Source organism: Mus pahari, chromosome 5 (assembly GCF_900095145.1).
Source record: "Mus pahari chromosome 5, PAHARI_EIJ_v1.1, whole genome shotgun sequence".
In the NCBI taxonomy this organism is placed as follows: domain Eukaryota; kingdom Metazoa; phylum Chordata; class Mammalia; order Rodentia; family Muridae; genus Mus; species Mus pahari.
In genome coordinates this window covers 149,473,335-149,499,000 of record NC_034594.1, presented here as the reverse complement: position 1 = coordinate 149,499,000, position 25,666 = coordinate 149,473,335, and the positions used below count along the sequence as shown (strand labels likewise).

General features: G+C 36.2%; 1 protein-coding gene across 9 annotated transcripts in view; it reads left to right on the top strand.

The window, feature by feature from the left end:
- Akt3 (AKT serine/threonine kinase 3) overlaps positions 1 to 25,666 on the top strand; it is a 250,033-nt gene that overhangs the window by 175,532 nt on the left and 48,835 nt on the right. For all 9 annotated transcript variants that reach the window (XR_003843865.1, XM_029538449.1, XM_021198899.2 and 6 more), the window contains 2 exons: positions 12,194 to 12,259; positions 13,589 to 13,657. Coding sequence is in view for 8 of the 9 variants with exons in the window: in XM_029538449.1 (XP_029394309.1) it covers positions 12,194 to 12,259; positions 13,589 to 13,657 (135 nt within the window). In the remaining variant the exon portion in view is untranslated. The remainder of the gene's footprint in view (positions 1 to 12,193; positions 12,260 to 13,588; positions 13,658 to 25,666) is intronic.

Sequence of the window (25,666 nt, the reverse complement as noted above, 5' to 3'; positions counted from 1 at the left end):
TTCCTGTATGCAGCAAAATGTTGGGTCCTTTTTGTGTAGCCAGTCTGTTAGTCTGTTTCTTTTTATTGGGGAATTGAGTCCATTGATATTAAGAGATATTAAGGAAAAATAATTATTTCTTCCTGTTATTTTTGTTGTTAGAGTTGGGGTTGTTGTGGCTGTTCTCTTTTAGGTTTGTTGAAGGATTATTTTCTTGCTTTCTCTAGGGCATAATTTTCATTCTTGTGTTGGAGTTTTCTCTTTATTATCCCTTGAAGGGCTGGATTCGTTGAAAGTTATTGTGTGAATTTGGTTTTTTCATGGAATACCTTGGTTTCTCCATCTATGGTAATCGCGAGTTTTTCTGGGTATAGTAACCATTTGTGTTCTCTTAGGGTCTGTATAACATCTGTCCAGGATCTTCTGGCTTTCATAGTCGCTGGTGAGAAGTCTGGTACAATTCTAATAGGCCTGCTTTTAGATGTTACTTGACCTTTTTTCCTTGCTGCTTTTAATATTCTGACTTTATTTAGTGCATTTGTTATTCTGATTATTATGTGTTGGGAGGAATTTCTTTTGGTCCAGTCTATTTGGAGTTCTGTAGGCTTCTTATATGTTCATGGGCATCTCTTTTTTTAGGTTAGGGAAGTTTTCTTCTATAATTTTGGTGAAGATATTTATTGGCCCTTTAAGTTGAAAATCTTCATTCTCATCTACTCCTATTATCTGTAGGTTTGGTTTTCTCATTGTGTCCTGGATTTCCTAGATGTTTTGAGTTAGAATCTTTTTGCATTTTGTATTTTCTTTTATTGTTGTGTCCATGTTCTGCATCTGAGATTCTCTCTTCCATATCTTATATTCTGTTGCTAATGCTCACATCTGTGGTTCCTGATTTCTTTGCTAGGATTTCTATCTCTAAAGCTGTCTCATTTTGGGTTTTCTTTATTGTTTCTACTTCCATTTTTAGATCTTCGATGGTTTTGTTCAATTCCATTACCTGTTTGGTTGTGTTTTCCTGTAATTCTTTAAGGGATTTTTTTTATTTCCTCTTTAAGGACGTCTACTTGTTTAGCCGTGTTTTCCTCTAATTCTTTAAGGGCTTCCACCTATTTCGCAGTGTTCTCCTGTATTTCTTTAAGTGAGTTATTAATGCCCTTCTTAAGATCCTCTACCACCATCATGAGATATGATTTTAGTTCCGAGTCTTGCTTTTTGGGTGTGTTGAGGTATCTAGGACTTGCTGTGGTGGGCGTACTGGGTTCTCATGATGCCCAGTAGTCTTGGTTTTTGTTAGTAATATTCTTAAGCTTGCCTTTCCCAGTCTGGTAAACTCTGGTGTTAGATGATGGAGCTGGAGCTTGTTCCTCCTGTGATTCTGTTAGCCTCTGACAGCACTCCTGGGAGTCCAACTCTCACCTGAGTCCCAGGTGGTCAGAGGACTCTCCGCAGGCAAGCTCTCCTCTTGCAAGGAAGGTATCCAGAAGTCTGGAGCTCTGATCCACTTCCTGGTGTCAAAGCCCTCCCTGGAGGCTGACTCTCCTCTGGCAAGGAAGGTGCCCAGGGGTCTGGGTCTTAGATCTGTCTGCTGGGTGAAGATGAAGGCCAGAAGGGACCCTGTCCAAGAAGCTCTGTTGCTTCTGCTGCCCATGTGCCCTCAAGGGATCCCAAGATCCTGAGTGTGCTAGGAGGCCTGAGGCGTGGAGAGTCCTCTGGGGACCTTGGAACCTCCCCTGGGTTTGTGCTGAAGTTGTTTCAGAGCTGGCCTCTACCAGAATCAATCCCAGCCTCTGGTTGGGTGGGGTTCCTTTGTCCCTGTTCCTGCTGGCAGAAGTCCCTCCAGGATTCTTTGTAACTGATGTTGCTGTCCACTCACCAGTGATCCCAAGGCCCTGGGTGTGCCAGGGCCCCAAGGGCGAGGAGAGTTCTCTGGGAACCTTTGGACCCTCTGCTGGGTTTGTGCCATCTTTGAGTTTTATAGTTGGTTTACTGGGCTTTTCTTGTCCATCTTTATTATACCTTGAGTCCTCTTCAATGTTTCTGTCGTTTTATTGAATTTCCTTTAAAATGTCTGGATTGTTTTTGTGTTTTCTACCAGCCTTCTATTTGTGTTTCTCTGGGTATCACTCTTGTATTTATTATCTTTATGTTCTTTCTCTTTAAATTCATTGAGCTACTTCTTTGTGTCTTCTGTAAGTTCCTTAAAATATTTAAATAAGTGTATGACTTTTCTTTTAAATTCTGTGTCCTCCAGGTACTTTTAGATAAGCCTCATTGACACAATCTTTTTTTAACCTCCTAAAGTACTAATGAAAAAAGAGAAGGGGAAGAAATATTGCAAATTGGATTTGAATCTAGTTCCTTACCTGAATTTTCAGGAGGGTGAGGTTAGGGCCATGGTTTAAGAGCTGTAAAAGTATGATATGCCTTCATCAGAAGCAAACAGGCACATGGGGCTAGGTTGCTAAGATATGGCACTAAGATATGGCACTAAGATAGGTGGAGATGGTGATTTTGGGAGTTACTGTGCTTTATTTAAAACAGTGTGAGTCCTGCCCTCTAGCTCTTCTGTCCATACTTACTTCATCTTCTTCAGTCTCATTTGCTGCCCTGATGGAAAGGAAGAAGTAAATACTTTTAGACGCAGTATATGTTAATGTCGGCCATATTGTGATAGAATTAATCACCAGAGACCTATTGTCAATATGCAGAAAACCATGAATAGAACAAGGATCTGCTTATGTAGGTTGTTATTTGAAGATAGAAGGCTGTCTTGTGAAATAGAAATGGACATTATTATTGGAGCTAGATATGGATTATTAATACTCTATTTCATCTGTGCTTGAGAAATTATATTCTGTGAACTTCAGTTTACTAAGATAATTCATAATCCTAAACCCAAGTGTAACCTTTGGGTCTTTGTTAAAAGTGTTAACATGTTTTCCTGTTTTGTTTTTACTTAATGTTCTATTTTCATTTTTCTATTTCTCAATAGAAACACAACTGTCATAAAACAGTGAGCAAATTAAGGAAGAAGGTTAGATCATATATCTTGGAGGGTGACTGATAAAATTAGAGAGAATGATTGCTCCCTCTCCCCCACGACCTCAGGAAATAGTGTACCTCTGAAGCTTCCTTCTCTGAATGAAGTTTGACTTAAAGAGTCCTGATTTAGTATTTCAGGGTGGTCAAATATGGAAATCTATATTTCAAAGGCAATTTTATCAGAACATTATTCTTCAGAATCTTAGGACTTCTAAAATTCTCCATTTGCAATCATCTTTAGCAAATGAACTTTTAAATAAGCATTGCATTGTTTTAGCCACATTTTCTCACTGCTATTTTTAATTTCTTGTTTTGACATGTTACTCTTAACTGTAATTAAAAATTATTGGCATCTGTGTTTATTTCTTAGCTTATATGTACCATATCTTCATAGAAAAGCTAATTAGTATGTGAAGTACAATACCATTAAATTTTCATTAATGGAAAATTTTCTGACCTTAAATATAAATTATGATAGAAAATACATTTTAATGTATTAAAGATGGATCTAGCTTATTACCTCTTAATTATGCGATCATAAGAAAGAATTTTCTTAGCCAGGCGTGATGGCACATGACTTTAATCCCAGCACTCAGGAGGCAGAGATAGGCAGATTTCTGAGTTCGAGGCCAGCCTGGTCTACAAAGTGAGTTCCAGGACAGCCAGGGCTACACAGAAAAACCCTGTCTTGAACCACTCCCTCCCCCCCCAAAAAAAAAGAATTTTCTTACCTCTTATCTCTATATGTCTTTGCTTGGCTCTGTACATGTTAAGTTGATTGAAGAATTTAGAGGAGGAAAGTCACAAAATTTCATAAAATATACCAACTTATATAGAAAAATATTATGTGGAATGTGGCTATATTACCAAAGCAGAATGAAATATCCTGTTTTTCTAAAGTACCAGAGTATAATTTTCCAATGTTAAATTGGCTTGCTGTTTGCTACTGTTTTAATATTTTTCTAGTTATAGACTCAGATTACTTAGCAGACTAGCCCACAGCAGGTAAATATTAGCCCTTCTGTAAATATCTTTCTTGCTGCATATAAAGACGTATTTCTTCTGATTTACCTTTTTGATTGAGGCATGTAAATTTTAGAATATTTCAGTTCATTTTAAACCTAAAAATATCTCAAATCACCCCATTAGTTCATGGCATCTTGACTTTATCTTGGGTACTTTGATGGTCCTCTAAGGTTTCTTTGTGTTTTACTGTACATACCAGGGGAGTACTAGTAAACTGGACAGTGCAGGTTCCGTCATGTGAACGACCATTCCCTGCAGCTCACTCCATGGGACCACACTGCCAAACTTACATTTTTCAGTAGCATTGATTTTTTTTTTCTGTCTCATTTATAATAGCATATAACCCCAAATTGGTTAGTTATTTATCTTCTTCACTAGCCTGTGAAATCTGTGAACAAAGAAATCTTTTTGTTATAAGACAGTCTTATACCTGTATTATCATTAGCTTTTTTTCTTTTAAAAATTATTTATTTACGTTCCAGCCATTGCACTCTCCACCCAGTCCTCCAACCCTCATCCCACATTCCTCATCCCACTCCTCTGCCCTCTTGCCTCTGAGAGGGTGTTCCCATCACCAGAGCTCCCCCTTCCCTAGGTCCTCAAGTGTCTTAAGGATTATGCTCATCTTGTCCCACTGAGGCTAGACCAGGCAGTTCTCTGCTATATATGTGCCAGGTGCCTGGAACCAGCCCATATATGCTCCTGGTTGGTGGCTCAGTCTCTGGGAGCTGCTCCCTGTGGTCCAAGTTAATTGAGACTGCTGGTCTTCCCATGGGGTCGTCCTCCCCTCAGCTTCTTAAATCCTTTACCTAATTCAACCATAGGGGTCAGGGTCCTCCACCTTAGTTCAGTGGCTGAGTGTCTCAGTCAGCTGCTGGCTGAGCCTCTCAGAGGACAGCCATGCTAGGCACCTGTCTTCAGTCTATTCTCCATTTTTGTTCCTGTAATTCTTTTAGACAGGAACAGTTGTGGGTCAGAAATTTTGACCATGGGTTGGTAACCCTGTCCTTCCTCAGGAGGCCCTGTCTATCCTAGGTATTCTGTACTTTTTGGCTAATACCCACTTATCAGTGAGTACATACCATGTATGTCCTTTTGAGTCTGGGTTACCTCATTCAGGATTGATATTTTATAGGTCTATCCATTTGCCTGCAAAAATCATGGCATCTTTTTTTTTTTTTAAACAGCTGAATAGTATTCCATTGTATAAATGAACTACATTTTCTGTACCATTGAGGTTGAGAGGCATCTGGGTTGTTTCCAGTTTCTGACTATTACAGATACAACTATAATGAGCATAGTGGAACACTTGTCCTTATGTTATGGTGATACCCTTTTTTGGGTATATGCCCAAGACCTTCAGATAGAACTATGTCTAGCTTTCTGAGGAACCACCAGATTTGATTTCTAGAGTGGTTTTTACCAGTTTGCAATCTCACCCGCAATGGAGGAGTGTTCCTCTTTCTCCACATTCTTGCCAGCATATATTGTTATCTGAGGATCATTTTGATTTGCATTTCCCTGATGACTAAGGACTTTGAACATTTCTTTAAATGTTTCTTGGCCATTGATTCTTCTGTTGTAAATTCTTTGTTTAGTTCTATACCCGATTTTTAATTGTTTTGGTTTTTTTTTTGAGGTTAACCTCTTGAATTCTTTAATATCTTGAATATTAGCCCTCTATTGGATAAAGGGTTAGTGAATGATTTTCCCAATCTGTAGGTTGCTAGTTTGTTCTATTGATGGTGTCTTTTGCCTTACATAAGTTTTTTTAGTTTCATGAGGTCCCATTTATCAGTTGTTGATCGTAAGTAAGAGCCTGAGCCATTGGTATTGTGCATAGGAAACTTCTTTCTGTGTCAAAGTTTGAGGCTCTTTCCCACTTTCTCTTCTATGAGTTTCAGTGTATCTGGCTTTATGTTGAGGTGCTTGATCCACTTGTACTTGAGCTTTGTGGAAGGCCATAAATATGGATCTATTTTCATTCTTCTATATAAAGACAGCTACTTAGACCAGCACTATTTATTGAAGATGCTTTCTTTTTTCCACTGTATGTTTTTGGCTTCTTTGTTGAAGATCAAGTATCCATAGGTGTGTGTGTTTATTTCTGAGTCTTCGATTCTATACCATGGGTTGATCTGTCTTTCTTTGTACCAATACCATGCAGTCTTTATCACTGTTGCTTCGTAGTACAGCTTTACATCAGGTATGGCAATCCCCACAGCATATCTTTTATTGTTGAGAATTGTTTTTGCTATCCTGAATGTTTTTTGTTTTCCCATATGAAGTTGAGAATTGCTCTTTCCATGTCTGTGAAGAATTGTGTTGGAGTTTTGATGGGGATTATATTGAATCTGTGCGTTGCTTTTGGTAAGATGTCCATTTTTACTATGTTAATCATACTAATCCATGATTATGGGATAACTTTCCCTCTACTGAGGTCTTTTAATTTCTTTCTTCAGGGATTTGAAGTTCTTGTCATACAGCTCTTTCACTTGTTTGGTATTTTATACTGTCTGTGGCTATTGTGAAGGGTGTTGTTTCCCTAATTTGTTTCTCAGCCTGTTTATTACTTGTATAAAGAAAGGCTATTGATTTGAGTTAAATTTATATCCAGCCAGTTTGTCACCTGTAGCAGTTCTCTGGTGGAATTTGGTGGGGTTGCTTATGTATACTATAATATCATCCAAATAGTGATACTTTGACTTCTTCCTTTCCAATTTGTATCTGACCTCCTTTTGTGTTCTAATTGCTCTAGCAGAACCTCAAGTACTACATTGAATAGATAGATAGTTTGAGAGTGAGCAACTTTGTCTTGTACCCCATTTTAGTGTGATTTCTTCTAGTTTATCTCCCTTTAATTTGATCTTGGCTGTTAGTTTACTATATATTTCTTTAATTATGTTTAGGTATGTCTATATGCCATGAATTCCTGATCTCTCCAAGACTTTTAACAGGAAGGGGTGTTATGTTTTGTCAGTGACTTTTTTTCAGCATCTAATGAGATGAACATGTGACTTTTTTCCTTTGAGCTTGTTTATATAGTGTTTGATTATGTTAATGGATTTTCATATATTGTATCATTCTTGCATCCCTGGGATGAAGCCTACTTGGTTGTGGTAAATGATGGCTTGATGTATTCTTGGACTCAGTTTGCAAGAATTTTATTGAGTATTTTTACATCTATATTCATAAGTGAAATTGACCTGAAGGTCTCTTTCTCTTTTGGTGTATTTGCGTGGTTTAGGTATCAGAATAACTTTGGCTTCATAGAATGAATTAGGTAGTGTTTCTTCTGTTTCTATTTCATAGAGTAGTTTGGTATTAGCTCTTCTTTGAAGGTCTGCTAGAATTCTGCATTAAAACTATCTGGCTCTTGGGCCTTTTCTTTTCTTTTTCTTTTTTTGGTTGGGAGGTTTTTAATGACTATTTCTTAGGGGTCATTAGACTGTTTAGATAGTTTACCTGATCTTGATTTAACTTTGGCACGTCTAGAGAATCATCCATTTCATCTAGATTTTCCAGTTGTGTTGAGCTTAGGCTTTTGTAGTAGGTTTTGATGATTTGTTGAATTTCCTTAGTTTCTGTTGTTATATCTCCCTTTTCATTTCTGGTGTTATTAATTTGCATAATCTCTCTGTGCCTTGTTATTAGATTGGCTAAGGGTTTATCTATTTTGTTTATTTTCTCAAAGAGTTAGGTCTTGGTTTTGTTGATTCTTTATATCATTCTCTTTCTTTAAAACTGGATGTTTTCAGCCCTGAGTTTGACTATTTTTTCCATCTATTCCTTTTGGATGTGTTTGTTTCTTTCTGTTATAGAGCTTTCAGGTGTGCTTCTAAGTTGCCTTTGTGGGATCTCTCCAATATCTTTATGAAAGTACTTAGTGCTGTGAATTTTCCTCAACTTTCATTGTGTCCCATAAGTTTGGGTATGTTGTATCTTCATTTTCATTGAATTCTATAAAGTCTTTGACTTCTTTCTTTATTTCTTCCTTAAGTTATTGTTGAGCAAATTTTTTTTTAAATTTACATACGTATGCAGCCTTTCTGTTTTTCCTGTTGTTGAAGTCTAGCATTAGTCTGTGGTGATCTGATAGAATGAATGGGATTATTTCAATCTTCTTGTATCTGTTGAGTCTTGTTTTGTGTACAATTTTATGCTAAATTTTAGAGAAAGTTCCATGAGGTACTGAGAAGTAGTCTCTTGTTTTGGGGTGAAGTGTTCTGTAGATATTTGTTAAATCCACTTAGTTCCATGCCTTTGTTTAATTTTTGTTTCAAGGACCTGTCCATTGTTGAGAGTGATGTGTTGAAGTCTCCCACTATTAATGTGTGAGTTTCAATGTGTGGTTTAGGATTTAGTAGAGTTTCTTTTACAAATATGGGTTCCCTTGCATGTTCAGAATTGAGACTTCCTCTTGGTGGATTTTTTCCTTTGATGAATATGAAGTGTCCTTCCCCATCTCTTTTGATACTTTTTGGGTAAAAGTCTATTTTATTGTATATTAGTATGGCAACTTTCCGGGCCATTTGTTTGAAAAACTTTTTTCCAGCCCTTTAGAATGAGGTAGTGTCTGGTTTTGCCACTGAAGTATTTTTCTTGTATGCAGCAAAATGCTGGACCTAGTTTACATATTCTGTATGTTAGCCTGGGTCTTTTTATTGGAGAGTTTTTAGTCCATTGATGTTGAGAAATATTAAAGACAAATGATTGTTCATTCCTGTTATTGTTATTTTTGTTGCTGAAGACGGTTTTGTGTGTGTGTGTGTGTGTGTGTGTGTGTGCGCGCACTTCTCTTCTTATGGGTTTACTTTGGGATTATTTAATTTCTTGCATTTTCTTGGATGCTGTCACCCTCCTTGTGTTGGATTTTTCCTTCCAGTATCTTCTATAGGGCTGAATTACTAGAAAGATATTGTTTAAATTTAGTTTTTTTTCATGAAATATCTTGGTTCTTATTCTGTGGTGAATGAGAGTTTCGCTGAGTATAGTAGTCTGGGCTGGCATTTGTGTTCTCTTTGGGTCTGAATGACTTCTGTCCAGGGTCTTCTGGCTTTTAGAGTCTCTGTGGAAAAGTCTGGTGTAATTCTGATAGATCTGCTTTCATATCTTACTTGGCCTTTGTCCTTACAGCTTTTAATATTCTTTCTTTGCTCTGTGCATTTAGTGTTTTGATTATTATGTGACAGAAAGATTTTCTTTTCTGATCCAATTTATTTGCTGTTTTGGCTTCTTGAAATATTATGGCCATCTCTTTATTTAAGTTAGGAACTTCTATGATTTTGTTAAAGATGTTTTCTGGCCCTTTGAGCTGGGACTCTTCACCCTCTTCTATTCCTATTATTCTTAGGTTTGATCTTTTCACTGTTTCCTGAATTTCCTGGTATTTTACATTGGAGCTTTTTACACTTTTGTTGGCGATGCTTGCATCTGTATTTCCTGATCATTTTCCTAGGTTTTCCATCTCTAAAGTTGCCTCTATTTGTGTTTTCTTTATTGTTTATACTTTCGGTTTTAGGCCTCGGGCCATTTTGTTCAGTCCCTCACCTGCTTGATTGTATTTTTATTTGTTTAAGCGATTTGTTTCCTCCCCAGGGCTTCTAACCGATTCCCCGTGTTTTCCTGCATGTCTTTAATGGAGTTACTTATATTCTCTTAAAGGCCTCGCTTATCTTCAGGAGATGGGATTTTAGTCAGAATCTTGCTTTTCAGGTGTGTTAGGGTATCCAGTTCTTGCTGTGGGTAGGAGAACTGGGTTCTGATGGTGGCAAATTGCATTGGGATCTGTCACTTATTTTCTTGAGCTTGCATCTGGTTCTCTCTGGTGTTGACTGGCCTGGGTGCCCCATGACTGGAACTGGCCTCTTTGGAGGCAGGTAGAGCTCTGTGACCTGGGTTAGAGCCAGTCTCCTGGGAGGCAGTCAGTGCTGTCTCTGGTTAGGAGGGGCCTCCTGTATCTCTTGTTAGAGTAGGCCTCCTGTATTCCTGATCAGGGCAAACCTCCTGGGAGACAAGCAGGCTCAGGATCTAACCCATTTGTAGATGGAGGTGCAAACTGGAAGGACTGTGACCCTGGTTAAGGTAGACCTCCTCTGTCTCTGGTTACTACTCCTGGGAGTCAGGGACACTGTAGGGTGTGGGAGTGTGTCATACTCCTGACCCGGTCTGGGTGGTGAAAGAGACCAGAAAGAAGGTGGAGCTTAGCAGGGCAGGCAGGTCCTTTGTCAGCTGGGCTCTGTGGGTGTCCCAGCTGGCTTGGGCTGGAGGGACTTTCCCCTGTGTTGCTGGTTTCTGTGGACCTCCTGAGAGGATACAGGCTGTAGGGCATGGGAGAGTATCAAGCCACTGATCTGGCCCGGGTTGGGAAGCTACCATGGACATTTTTAAATGCACTATGTGGAATTTTTAAATGAATTAGTTTAGTTCTGTGTATCACTTGCTTAATGTAATTCATATTTTATATGATGTCTATTATCTAATACCTATATGGCTTTGTCCATTAATACTGATCACTATTTGACTGATTAGAATGAAAGTTCCATGAGAACAGAGGAATTCTCTATTTCTTTATCCAAGGCCCTGTCTCCAGTGTGTAAATTAGACCTAGAAAATTCTGCATAGTTGTTGCAGTAATGGTTGAATGAATGAGCTTTTTGACTTTATGACATCCAGTTCAAACATTAAGTACTTGTATGGTAACCGTTATGCTATGTAGTAATGGGTATAAAAATCTATAAGTTTTTGTGTCATTTCTGCTTTTGTTTATTAAAGTGCTAATTATGATAGACTCAGGCATAACAGTGTACTGTGGCAATGACTTTCAAATTGTTTGAACAGTAAAGCTTGGCTCCTATAAAATAAGACTGGAATAGTTTGCTTATCCTTACCTTAATTTGCTTTAAATGCTACATTGTTAATTCACGTTTCTTTTTGTTCATTAACAGTTGGTAGCCACTTGCCAAAATGGCCTTAGAATATTAGCTTCTTTGATAATCTGTTTCTCATTTTTCTTCTAGGTATAAACTAAAGTCAAATGTTTTTGTAAGATAAATATAGTTCAAAGCACTGATGTTGTATTCTCTACCTCTTTCTTTATGACCTAACTTTTTTTTTTTAATGACCTAACTTTTATTTGCCAACAGTGTTGTTGATGTAGCAAGGCATTTGTGGTAAACAAACAATAGAGATTCCATTATCTTCCTTCCTCCATCTTTAAGATGATGGCCTTTGAAGTTTGAAACATGTTCCAAGATTTCTATATGTTAAAAGAAAATCCCTTTTAGCTAGTTCACTTTCTACAAATCAAGATGAGAGTTATGAATAAAATTAGGGAAATACATTCTTTTAATGAAATGTACTCACATTTTAAAATTCATTTGAAGTTAGAAGCTTAAGACTTGTAAAAAGAAGCATATTTAAAAAAAAACAAGCTAAAAGACGTGCTTTTGCACACTCTTACTTTCTGTTATGAAATGTTTAATTTAGAACACAAGTGTGTGCTTTGTGGTTCCTTTTAAAGTAACTGACTGTTGAAGAGAGTTTAATTTACAGCCATCAGTAAATTGTATCTTTATATCTCCCTAAATAAAATGTATTATAACTGTGAAGATACCAACTAAATTGTGCTTTAGTGTTAGATGATAAGTCATTTGTTTTAAGGGGAGAGGCCTTAATTATTTTCCATCTTAAATACTTTTGTTTTTTTTAAAGTTTATTTATTTATTTTATGTATGTGGCTACACTGTCTTTAGACATACCAGAAGACATTACAGATGGTGTAGCCACATGGTGGCTATTGGGAATTGAACTCAGGACCTCAGGAAGAACAGTCACTGCTCTTAACCAGAGCCATCTCTCCAGCACTTTAAATACTTTTCATTGTCAATTTTATGTCATTATTGACAAACTTTGATCAAATATGAGTGAGTTACTTAATTTATATCTTCTACCACTCTGAATTAAACTTGTATCTTGATTTTTCGGTGTAGTGATGGAGGGGAAGCTAAGCAACATAGGAGGTGTATCCATGTATTAATGGCCTTTTCTGTTTGTAAGCACTGTTTTCTGATTTCTGAAAAAATGGTGAAATTTTTGTATTATTAGTACTTACAACATGTAGTTATAGTTTGTCTATTCTTTTTAGGATGAAGTGGCACACACTCTTACTGAAAGCAGAGTACTAAAGAACACCAGACATCCATTTTTAACAGTAAGTGCTTAGAGGACTGCTATTAGGACATTTTAAATTTAGTGGGATTTTAGCATAGAATGAAGCTATAACTGTTTTAAGGAACATTTACTTATATGTACTACATTTTTATGACAGACTGTAAGTTCAGTTTCTTTAAACTGTTGAGATGTATATTCTTTATGATATGCATTTATAATCCCCCTATTATCTATGTACAACTTTTTAGAAACCTTTCTCTTTCCTCCCATGTATCTCCCTGACTTTAAATATGTCCACAGTGCAAGAAGGTCACTCCTGGAATTTTAAGGAATTCATTAATAAAATGGTAGACATTTAAAGTTTATTTTTATTGTTCAACTAATAATGCAATAACGGCATGTTTCATGACTGTATTCCAGTATTGAGGAATCTGTGACAGGAGGCTCTCCATATGTTTGAGGCCAATCCGGGTTCTCTAGTGAATCCTAGAACTACCTGAATTACAGTGTCAGAAATATCTGAAAGGAAAAAAGTGAATTGCCACACAACTTCAGTTTTCGAAGGTCAAAAATTTAAATGAACATACTTCATAAAAACAAGAACTTTCATGATGGAAATACAGAAATGTAAATTTGTTAAATGCAGAAGAAGTTCTTCTATCTTTTTATCATTAGAAAAAGTATAAACAATGACTTAATGTATGCAAAATGTTTTCAGACAGCCTATTTTCCATCTAGTCTGGTTATCTGTGTACTAGATAATAATTATAAAGTTTATTTTTCTTGTTTGTAACAAGCATATTAAGATTAAAAGAACTACAGTTTAAAATTGGAATCCTTTATTAAGAGTCTATGATTATCTAGACATTTTCAAAACCATCAGTATATACCTGGTCTTTGTTAAAGTGTTTTATGTCTATTTTACAGGATAATAAGGACATTATAGTATCTTCTTGAGACTTGCAAACACACCAGGGCCTACCTCATTGAGTCTTGCTATATTTTAGCCTTATTATATACAAAGTAACCCTGAAACTATTTTGGACATAGTTATTAAGAACAACGATGTTCCTGAGGAACTTTGACTAGAATTCCCTGTTGAGATTGCAGAAATTAAAACTAGCACACTGGGTACTGGTAGTCAACGTCAGTTGACACAGTACATTGAAAGTGCTCATCACAACTACTAAATATACTTTTGTTTACCATGTTCTTAGAAAGCCTACTATGAAGTAAATGTAATCGTATGGAACAATATCATTTTATCATTTATGTTAACTGTCTCTAAGTGTTTTTATTTTTGGTACCATTATATAATCTTTTAATAATATAGGATTATAATTAATATTGCTTTCTTTTTCATTTCAAGTCCTTGAAATATTCCTTCCAGACAAAAGACCGTTTGTGTTTTGTGATGGAATATGTTAATGGTGGAGAGGTGAGTCAATCCAGCATTTGCATGGAGTATTTCAATAAAAGTATTACATATAGTATGAGTTATGAGACTTCTCGGCTCCACAGCGGGTTTGCATAGTTCTTCCTGTTGAGTAGACAAAGATGGCTGTTTCTAGTGGAGTGTTTTTATCATATATTAGCAAATCATATTCTTTATTTTACTTTACTTTTGAAAGATAAACATGGTTTACCACAATTTGATTTTTAGAGGGGATCTAATCTCCTTACTGATTTTTTGTTTTGTTTTGTTTTTTCGAGACAGGGTTTCTCTGTGTAGCCCTGGCTGTCCTGGAACTCACTCTGTAGACCAGGCTGGCCTCAAACTCAGAAATCGGCCTGCCCCTGCCTCCCAAGTGCTGGGATTACAGGTGTGCACCACCACTGGCTCTGTTTTTTTTTTTTTTTTTTTTTAAAGATTTATTTTATGTTTGCGTGTTTTGCCTTCATGTGTTCCTGGGTAGTATGTGTGTGCTTGCTGTCCAATAAGGTCAGCAAACGGCATCAAATCTTCTGGAACGAGAGTTACGGATGTTTTTGAGGCAGTCTGTGGGTGCTGGGAAATGAACCTGAGTTCTCTGTAAAAGCAAGTTCTCTTAAACATTGAAGCATTTCTTCAGTTCCCACAGTATGATTTCTGAAATTAGTTAATTATATTTCAGATAACTTTTCAAACAAGTTTTCTGTGAACCTTGTAAAACATTTTTACATCCCATACCTCTTCGCCACCCCACCCATCCCCATGTGGATTTCCCCCACCCCACGTAACCTCTAAACTCCCTGGGGTCTCCAGTCTCTTGAGAGTTAGGTGCATCATCTCTGAATGAACACAGACCCGGAAGTCCTCTACTGTATGTATGTTGGGAGCCTCATATCAGCTGGTGTATGCTGTCTGTTTGGTGCCCCAGTGTTTGAGAGATCTTGGGGGTCCAGATTAATTAAGACCACTGGTCCTCCTACAGAATTGCCCTTCTCCTCAGCTTCTTTCAGCCTTCCCTAATTCAGCAACAGGGGTCAGCTGCTTCTGTCCATTGGTTGTGTGCAAATAACTGCATCTGACTCTTTCAGCTGCTTGTTGGGTCTTTCAGAGTAGTTATGACAGATCCCTTTTGTGAGCATTCCATAGCCTCAGTAATAGACCTTGGGACCTTCCCTTGGGAGGATGGGTGGGGAGGGCCAAGGAATGGAATATGGACTGCAAAAAAAAAAAAAAAAGAATTACAAATAAAATTAAATGTAAAAAATACTTTCTAAAGCCTATTTTGAACTCAGCCAACCATCTATAGATACATTATAGCTGATACATTGCCTTTCCTTGTATATATTAGTAGTGAAGGAGAAGATAATGAAGAAATTTAAGAGATCTTAATGTTTTGAATAGAAATTAAATCACTTCACTAGTACTTTTCCTTTATCTTCTTCCTATTTTGAACAAAATCAATGTGAAATAGAAATGTAGTGTATAGAAATAGCAACCGGAAATACTTTAAATATCTAACTTTCTGAAATGTACAAAGTAGAAGCTTGTATTTCATAGACTTTTAAATATTATTATTTTCCAATCTAAATATATAACTTCTATAGAATATTTTTGTAAAAGGCATCTGATATTTAGAAATTATGTTATCTAAAATTTCCTTCACTCACGTGATAATTGTATCTTGAATGTAGAGATAGTATAGCTTTTTCCTGAGTGTATTAAAACAACGCCTTTGCTACGAAGGAGTATGTTGTTTCTGTTGTGAGCATATTACATTTAGAATGTCTAATCCTCAAATACAAGTAAATTAATAAAAGACAATTCTTCATTAAAGATAGACTTTGAGTCCACTTGTATTAGTGGACTGAGTAATTTAAAGTGGCAGTTCAAATAGAGATAATAGTGTGCCACCAGTGGATGAGCACAAAACAAAGAAAACTTGAGCATTAGAAGAAGAATAACCTAAGCATAGAGAATGCTGAGCTTCAGTCAGATGTCCATGGGAATATGAAGATGATGGATTGCTTGGTGCTGTGGGACTGACACCTTAAGAGCTGGTTTGTTGATATGGGTAAGAAAAAACACTATTGCAAAGATTCACACGTGACTTATTGTTGATCATGTGAAATTGTTGGATATATGCAAGTTATGAAAAATTTTTTTCAGAGCAAGACTATAATGTTAAGTTTTATAAAGTTTTTACTATCATTTTGAAGAACTATGTATTAGAATAGTAAAGGAGAACAGATTTGGGAGATATTCACCTAAAGGTTATAAATTTATTCATAGAGGTGAAAATGAAATTAATGGAACTTCCATGTTGGTACCTGTCAGAATTTAAAATACAATTTTCTTGGAATCTGTTCTCAACTTGATGAGGTCTAGAATCTCTTGAAAGATGGGCTTCTGGACATGCCTGTAGAAGTTATCTAAGTTAACTGAGGTGACACGACACACCCTCTATAAGTAGCTCTGTCCCTGAAAACGTGAGTGAATAGAAGCATTCATCATTCATCAGCGCTGACGTGTAACTGTGGTTGTAGTGTGACCAGTGACTTCAGGCTCCTGTCACCATCTCACCATGCTTGATTCTAACCTGAACTGTGAGCCAGAATAAACCCTATTTCTCTTTAGTTGCTTTTGATGACATTTTTATCCCAGCAACAGGAAAGCACTCAGCAATTTTTTTTCCAGTAATTATAATCCCAAGAAATAAAGGTATATGACCAAATAGTATATGGATAAACATTTTCTATACAAGTATGGTATCTTGAGTGAACATTCAGTAAGTGTCTGCTTAAATGTATAAAATGTTGTAAGATGAGAGAGTACAAAGCATGTTATTATTATGCTGAGAGAGATGTAAATCATGAACACATGCACATGCCTTTGTCTATTGGAATTTAGAATGGGCTTTGTGACTCAGTACAGGGTGGAAGCGAAGCTTTCCACTTGAGTATTCTTCTTTAGGTTGTGGACTGCACGCAGATATTTTAAACTTACTGTTTAGAAAGAAGCCAATGGAGGGATGAGTAGGGAAGAGAACTAATAGAGATAAAATAGAACTCCAGCCAAAACGTAGATGATCACGGGAAGCAGTGCAGGCCACAAATCAAGGTCTGTAGAATTACCTTGTAAGGTCTAATAGTCTAAGAAATCACATTGTTACTGATATACTAGAGCCATGATCAGTAATTTAGGTGATATTAAATTTAATGAGAAGTGGAAAAGTATTGGAGAAATGTAATGTCTGAAAACTAAAGTAATTTCAAATTTGGTTGAAGAAGTCTCCTCTTAAACCTTTTGCCAAATTGTCTTCAGCTCTATACGTTTTAAAACTTACAAATGGACCTTCTGTGATCTCTCACAGGCTTAAATTTCATGAAAGATATTCATGAGATGGTAGAGTGCTGTGGATCTGACGCAGTCTCAGTGTTGTGCTAAGTTCCTTCTGTAGGCACTAAGCAGCCCGCCATGTCTAGGATTGACTGCTCGGGTTTGTTAGTCCTGCACACAGTTGTATCAATGTCTTTGATCAAATTTATTTTAGTTTTTGCAAGTGACTTTCAGTTACATGTCATTCTTGAAATCCTCCCTTACTTATTCAGATTTCTCATTATTTGGCTGGCATTTTCTCTTCCGTGAACTAAAATCATCTCATTTTAAATTCACATAAGACAGAAGTGCAGGCAGTCAGCATTTGAATTCTACTTACTAATTTGTGGAGGTGTGATTTGGGTGATTTTTAAGATAAAAGTATTTCAGATTCATGGGGGTGCTTGTAAAACTTGATATTTTACTAAATTTGTGGTTCTATAAATATCTTTATTACCAGAAATCTAAGTTATTAAACTTTATGTAGGTTATGTCAGAATTCTGTTGCTTTCACTCAAATCTTTTTTAAAATTCTCAAGCCAAGAAAACTACATTATAATAATCATATTAACATCTAAAGTTCAAGGCAAAGAGAGCTTCATTTTATATTCCATTTTATGATACAATTTTATAGTATTTCAACGCTAGTTTCGTAAACTATCATAGGACTGCAGTTAAAGTTAAGAGAAGTCATGTCTCATTGTCTAATACAGTGAGCTGCTTAGAACTGTGAGCAGTGACCAAGCAGCTCTCAGTTTTCATGATTTCTGTGCAGGGGGGCTACAGTGCAGATTGGCAATTTTAAGGAAACTAGATTTGTTAACAGTTCCTTACCCCTAAGGATCCTACTAAGAAACTGCAAATAGGAACACACACGAACAGGAGTGCGTGCGCGCGCACACACACACACACACACACACACACTCACACTGAAAGAAAAAAAAACAGGAAAATGACAAAAATAATAGGTAAATATTTAAAACCATGATCCCAAAACAGTACATAATCTTTTGTACTGCTTTGTATCTTTTATGTACTAAAATACTTTTCACATTCTTTATGATGCTTGAGTTACTCCATTGTAGTCATGCTTCTCAGTGTTTGTAGCTGTACAATATACATCAGAGTTCTTTTCAGCTTGGAGTTATTAGATAAAGTACTATTGTACATAGAATACCTTGGGTAATATAGCGATTAAAATATTGATTCTGGTTATTCACAAATAGAAGAGCTTTTTCTCTTCTAATGTCTTATTCAATTTATTCAGTGTTTTATAGTTTTCACTGTACAAGTGTTTACTTCCTGTCTAGATTTATTCCTATGTAAATGTTCTTGATTGGGCTTTGGTGAATGACATTATTTTCTGGTCAGCATTTTTGTTACTTGTGTATTGGAAAGCTACTGATATTTGTTTGTTGATTTGGATCCTGCTCGAAGTATTTATCAGACTTAAGAGTATTTTGATTGGGTTTTATAGTCTTGTAAGTATAGTCTAGAAGCAGATAAATAGTGTTCTTTTCTACTCATATCTCTTACTTATTTGTACTGCCTTATTGCTCTAGGTGAGAAATCAAAGACTACAATAAATGTGAGAATAGTAAATAGTCTTGTTCTTTGTTTTAAAGGAAATATTTTAATTCTTGCACATTTAATGTACAGTTGCATATACATTTGTTTTGAATTGCCTTTTTATATGATAGTATTATACTTTATTCTTAATTTCTCCAGGATTCACATCATAATGGGATATTGAACTTTGTCAAAGCTTTTGCTGCCTGTGTTGAAATGCTTTTGTGATTTCCACTTTTTCTTCTGTTTATGCGTCTTTTATATTTTTTGCATATCTTGAACTACTAACTTATGTTTCACATTTTATTTATTGATTTGCATATGTTGAACTATCCTTGAACATCTGAATAAAACCTGCTTCATCATAATGTAGAATTTCTTTAATATGTTACTGCATTTTGTTTTCAAATACTTTATTAAGTAGTTTTGCATCTTTATTCATTAGGGATGGCATATAACTTTCTGTGTTTTTTCTATTCTATTTTATATTTTTGATGAAGGTAACGCTGATTTACCAGATGGATTTTGATAGCATTCCTTTTCTATTTTATAGAACCTTTCAAGAATATTACTGTTGTCTCTGGAAAATGTGATAGAATTTGGAAGTAAATTGTTTTGGGCCAGGGCTTTTCTTTGGGGGGAGACTTTATTAGAATTTCAATTTTATTCCTTGTTATAGATCTAAGTAAGTAGTTTCTGTCTAATTGGTTTAATTTTAGTACATAACATATTGAAACTCTTACCTGAGTTTTCTATTTTATTGGAAGATACATTTTCAGTACCCCGAAATGTATTAGTATCTATTGTAATATCCTCATATTGTCTTTAATTTTATTATGTTGAGTTTTCTCTTTTGATTGGTTTGTCAGGGGAGGGAGGGTCGTTCCAAACTTTAATTTTTGTTGTATCGTTTATATTAACCTTTAAAATGACATTTTATTAGTTGTTGCTCTGACCTCTATATAACTTTTGTGTTCCATCTTTAGCTTGTGCTCCTGTTGTCTTCCGCGTTGCGGCTGTAGCATTGATTTTGAGTGAGCTCTCTGTACTTTAAAGTCTTTGATATGTTTCTCCTTTTTTTTCAATTTTACAATTTTTAAAAAATTTTCCCTAACATCTTTAATATGACCCATAGATCACAGAAGAGCATATTATCCAATCTTCATTAATTTGTATATTGTTTATAGTATCTTTGCTGTAAATTTCTCAATTTTCTTCCATTATCATCTGATTAGACACAATGTGCATTTAATATCTTTTGTTAAGACTTACATTGTATTCTAAAATGTTACCTATTTTATAGAAGTTTTTATGGCTAGCCAAAAACCATGTTTCACAGCAGTTGGTTGGGGCATCATACAGATGATGCCTTTTTAAGTGTGAAGTTTCTTGCTTCCTTGTTTTTTCTTTCTTTCTTTTTTTGTGGAGGTGGGTTTGAAAAGGGTGTCTGCATTTCTTACTTTTGCAACATTTGGACCTACCTTTAATACCCAATACTATTTGCTTTGTGAAATTGATCATGTCCATGAGGTCTCTCTTTATTGTGCAGTAACTCCGTATATCTCTTAGGACTAAGTTGACCCTGAATCTACATTGTCAGAAGTGTAGTTGCTCTTGCTTGCCCCTATGTCAGTTAACTTGGTATCAGTTGGTGGTTTTTGTTTTGTTTTCTGTTTGTTTATTTGATTGTTTTTAACATTCATACACTTTTAGTATTTGTTTTACTTTGTATTGAAATGTCGTTCTTGAAGACATCCAGCAGTTGGATCTTGCTTTATAATCTAGCCTGCTTGTCTGCCTCTTTTGATTGGATCAGTAACATTTAACATAATGATTGAGAGATATTTGCCATAATTTTAAAATATATATTTGTTACTGTTCTTCTTTTCTGTGTACATTCCCCTTTACATATCATTAAAATGCAGGCTTATCAGTTATTAATTACTTCACTTGGTACCTTTTGGAATATCTTTAATTTTCATTAAGTAAAACATATTACTATATTAATCTTCATTGGTAGTTGTAGTAGTTTGAATTATATTGCTGTGATAAGCTGCATGACCAAAACCATCAGAGAGAGGAAAGAGTTATTTAACTTGGAAGTTGCAATTATTGCTGGGGAAGTCAGGGCATGAAGGCAGGTCAGGAACTTGGCAGCAGGAACTGAAACACAGACTGGAGAGGTGTTGCTTACTGCCTTGCTTTCTATGGCCTGGTCAGCCTGTATTCTTATACAATCTAAGATTATTTGCTAAGGTGTGGCTGGGTCCTCCCACATCAATAACTAATCAGGAAAATGTTCCCTCCAAAATTTTCTACCTATAGGCCAATCTAGTGGAGGCATTTTTTCATCTGACGTTCCCTATTCCCAGATTACTCTAACTCGTGTCAAGATACAAAACAACGAAATCAACACCAACAAAACTCTAACCAACCTATAAACCAACCAACCAATGAAACTAGCTAGCAGTCATTTTCTGCCACAGCTTGAAATAAGGTTTTCATGTTTTCCTGGCGTTTACAGCTGTTCCTAAGACATTATTCCTTATAGGTTAGATTTTTTTTTTTTCTTGTCCCTTTTAATATTGTCTCTTTGTTTGGTATCCATAGTCGTGTGTGTGTGTGTGTGTGTGTGTGTGTGTGTGTGTGTGTGTGTGTGTGTGTGTAAAATGCTTTTTGAGATTATAATTAGCCTTTTCCTCATTTCCCTTTTCCGTTTTTTCTTTCCAAACCTCATATATCCCTCCTTGCTGTTGTACAAATTCATGACCTTTTTTTTTTCATTATTTGTGGTTACACATACACAGCCACACCCACACACTTCTAAATATGTAAGTACAACCCGCTCAGTCTGGATGGTGCCACCTCTATGTGTGTGTTCAGGCTGACCCTGGTGTGTTCTTTCCTGGGAATGACGATTTCTCCTGTTCTCAGCCTTCCTAGTTGCCTATCGTTCTTTGTGTAGGTTTGAATGTTGCAAAAGGAGCACAAAGACTGTAAGAGCCAAAAGAACAGGGAGCTTGCTGTGAGGTTATATGTCCTAGACACACCAGAAGCTACTCCCAAGAACTGCATTAGCATGACAGCCCAAATACAAGATGAACAAGGGCAAGAGCAATGTGCAGTCTTTTATAGCAGGGCATGGGGAAGGTCTTTTTTTATTGTTATTTTTTTCTTATATCTACTTCAGTTTTAAGTGCCACCTATGCTCTAATGCCTGTGTCTTTTTCTGATTGGGGAATCTCGTGCTCCAACTTCACTGGATAGATATACCTTTATTTTATAGTTGTGCTTCTTATCTTATCCTGTCAATTCTTGGGTTTTGTCCTTCGGTTATTTCTGAGTCATTAAAAGTTGTAGTCATGTTTGTTTTTTCTTTATTTTTTAATTTAGTGATATTTAATGTGATATTCCCTTAACTTCATCTTCAGTCCCTGATAGTCTTTATTCTGCTTGATACTGCCTATTTGAAGTTACTTTTTTTTTTTTACCTGCTTTAAACTTACTTTTTGAGATTTTCATAGGTATACAATTTATCTTGATTATTTCCACTACCTCACCCTTCTTTTCAGCTTACCATGGCCATTCCTCCCAAATCTGTGCCATTACAAAGAAAGAAATTCTGTGCTTAATTCATCTAGTGCTTCCTTTATGCTCATGAGTTCGGGACACGAACAACCTACCAGCGACACTCTTCCAAAGAAAAATGACTTTAACTCAGTTGGAGATGGGGCAGTTGTAACTGGCTTGGTGGTAACTGCAGGTAACCACAACTGTATGAGTTTATGGGCACATGTGCAGAGGACAGCACTCACTCTGCCTGCTACTTCTTTCCACACCTTATTTTTCCCATGTTCTTTGAGTCTTGGGGTACAGTGGGGGGTGTTAATATCGATGACTCACCTATCACTGAACACTCAAAGTTGCTTATTCTTAGCACTTTGAATAGTAATGCACCTGCATTAAACTTTACCCACTGCAATAAGAAGCTCATTTGGCCAAGGTTGGGAATAACACAAATCTGTGGGTATAAATACAAATATTTAGAAGACAATTTGATAATATTACCATTGAAAAACAGCATCAAAGGATTCTCTCTTAGAGAATATACCTTTTCTAGCTATAAGTTTTGACTCTGCTTACATTACCAATCATGAATTCCATTTTGTGGGACCATACTCAAATCCATCTAAAGAGTTATTGTTTATACCCATAAACAATCTTGATTGTTCCAGGTGGCACAGCTTGCCAGGCAGGTCTGTATTTTATAATGTAGTGTTCAGTGCTGGGAATTAAATATTTTATTGGGTTTTTTATTTCTAGTATTCCTATGTCCATGTATTTAGCAAATCTCAGTTGTCTTTCAGAACTGTGTTGCTTACTGTTATGTAGGCCTGGCATTAATGTCTCTAATTTATCTTCTTGTTAGAAGTGCCCAGCATTTCTAATTCACTGTCTTAGAAGTCAGTTTTAAGCTTTAAGAGGTTTTATGCTGCCTTGCTTTTTTGTATTTTTTTAAATTTCTAAGTTTGGATTTATACATCAGTTATGGTGTATATGCCTTTGAAAAAATTTTTTTGATTTTAAAATATATTGAAGTTTATCTCAGTAATCATCTTCCAGATAATCATTACCTGTTGTACTCATAGTCTCAATCATCTTCATAAGAAAACTCAATGCGAAAAATCAGAAGTAGTTACTTTCATTCTCTCTCTCTTGAGGATTGTTTAACAAAGGCTGGTGTTAGAGACAAGTGATATAAATGTAGAGATACTGCTTCTTAATATCAAAGTTTAATGCAAAATTTTTGAGTTATACATCAAATCCCTGAGATTGATTAGAATAATTGAAAAGAACCTTAGGTCAGTCTTGCTCTGAAGCAGTGGCATAATGGTCACTTTATTACCTGCTGTTTATGATATGAGCCTCCTCCATATTTCCTCTGAGGATGTAGCAGAGCTGGATCGTGTCTCGTAGATTTTTAGTAGTTCAAACACTGTAGGGTGATATTTTTAGAGCTATGCTCATTTTATGAGTATATGTGTTTTACGTATCTATTTGCCTGTCTCTGTGTGTGTGTCTGTCTGGGTGTGTACCCTATGGATGCAGTGCCCATGGGGGCAGAAGAAGCGTTAACAGATAACTGTTAACCAGTATATGGGTACTGAGAACAAAACCCTGGTCCTTTGCAAGAGCAGTAAATGCTCTAACTACTGAAGCATATTTTCTAGTCTTGGAAATTTTTAAAAATTAGTAAATAGCAAGAGAAGCTAAGAAATTTTCTTAGATTAAAAAGTCAACTAGTATAAGAGGGAAAAGATTGGATGTAACTAGAGGATCATTATTATGTGAAATAGGCAAGGCCTTCCCCCACTTTATGCCCCCAGCTAATGTGGAAGCTAGCAATGTGTATCTCGTGGAACTAGAGACCGCAAATGCTAATATAAATATGTTAAACTACTAGTCTAACAGTAGTATATAAGGAATGGGAGAGGAGAGAAAGAAAAGGGTTAGCAATTACATACAGAGAGTGATAGGAATAGTTTGAGGGCTCTGTAGCTTAGTGAAGTGACTACAGTTAAATGATTGACTTTATATTTCAAAATAGCTATAAGAATTAATTTGAATGTATTAAACATGATATGGCAAATGGCTCTGGGAAGAAAGCTCAGTTGGGAAAACACTTGTCTAAGTAGCACAAGGACCAAAGTTTTATTCCTAGAATTCAGGGAGAAAAGGCTTGGTGGCATATATTTGTAATCTCAGTGTTGGAGAGGTAGAAACAGAAGGCTCTCTGAAGACCCACTGGACAGCCAGCCTAGCCAGACTCTGTCTCAGCTCCACAAAACCTGAGGAAGGACACCTGAGGCTGTTTTCTGGCCTCTGTGCCCATGTGCTCATGTGACTGTACTCCTGTGTGTATCATCCTGTGTGTATCATCAGTCTTCATGAGTCATTTACCTGTTGAGATAGTGTCTCTCATCAGAACCCAGGGACCCTAATTAGACTAAGTTGGGTTTCCTGGGATTCACAAGGATTGTTCTACTTCTGCTTCCCCCATGATGGGCTTACAGTCACATGACACCAGGCCTTGCTATTTGTGTGAATTCTGAAGACTGAAGTTCAAGCATGAAAGGGTTGTCTCCCCAGTCTCTTCCTGATGGTTTTCTCTTCCTTTCTTCAGGTTCTTGGTTTGTTTGTACTTTGTTTAGTACTTCTTATCAGTATCCTGTTTATTAGCTGCTTGTTCTTGACTCTAAGTATAGTAGTACTCTGAGATTCTGCCCCTAGTTTTTACAGAATTTTAGGCTTGTACTTAGTCTCTTGGTTTTAACATTTTCCTTGGTATCAATAATTCTAAAATTGAACTATAACATCAATTGCATATTTAAATTTCAGTAGGTCAGAATAAAGCCCATTGCTCCTGTGTCCCCATCACCAATTTTTTTCCTCTATATTGTTTTCAGCAACATCTACTCAGCCAGCCACAAGAAAACCTCAACATCATTGATCTCTCCCTTGGTCCAAATTCCTCTGGAGTACTGATTCTTCTGAAGGGTGCTTATGGTCTCCTTAGCTGTTGGCCCTCAGAAGCACTCGTCGAGATCCACCATACATTCTGGTGTTCCCAAACATACACATTCTTCCAAAGCCTTTTATAGTACTTGCCATGTTTCAGCACAGTAGTGTCCTGTGGGTTAGTGCTTTTCCTTTAATGTCTGAAAGTTTCAATAGCAGTCAGTGCTCATAGGTGATGAGTAACTTTTGTGTAATTTTAGAAATTATTACCTGAGCATATCTTCAGATTCTTTTATTACTTACTTGTTGATCTAATAATAGTTTTAAGATTATGATCTTTTTGTGTGCAAATTTCTTAACACTTCTTATCTATATAATAGAATTCCAACTATACAATGGTAGACAACATCATCAACATCATAAATAAGCTGGGCCTCTCTCCATCTCTCCCTTCATCTCATCTTATCTCTTCTCATTTCTCTTCTCTTCTCTTCTCTTCTCTTCTCTTCTCTTCTCTTCTCTTCTCTTCTCTTCTCTTCTCTTCTCTTCTCT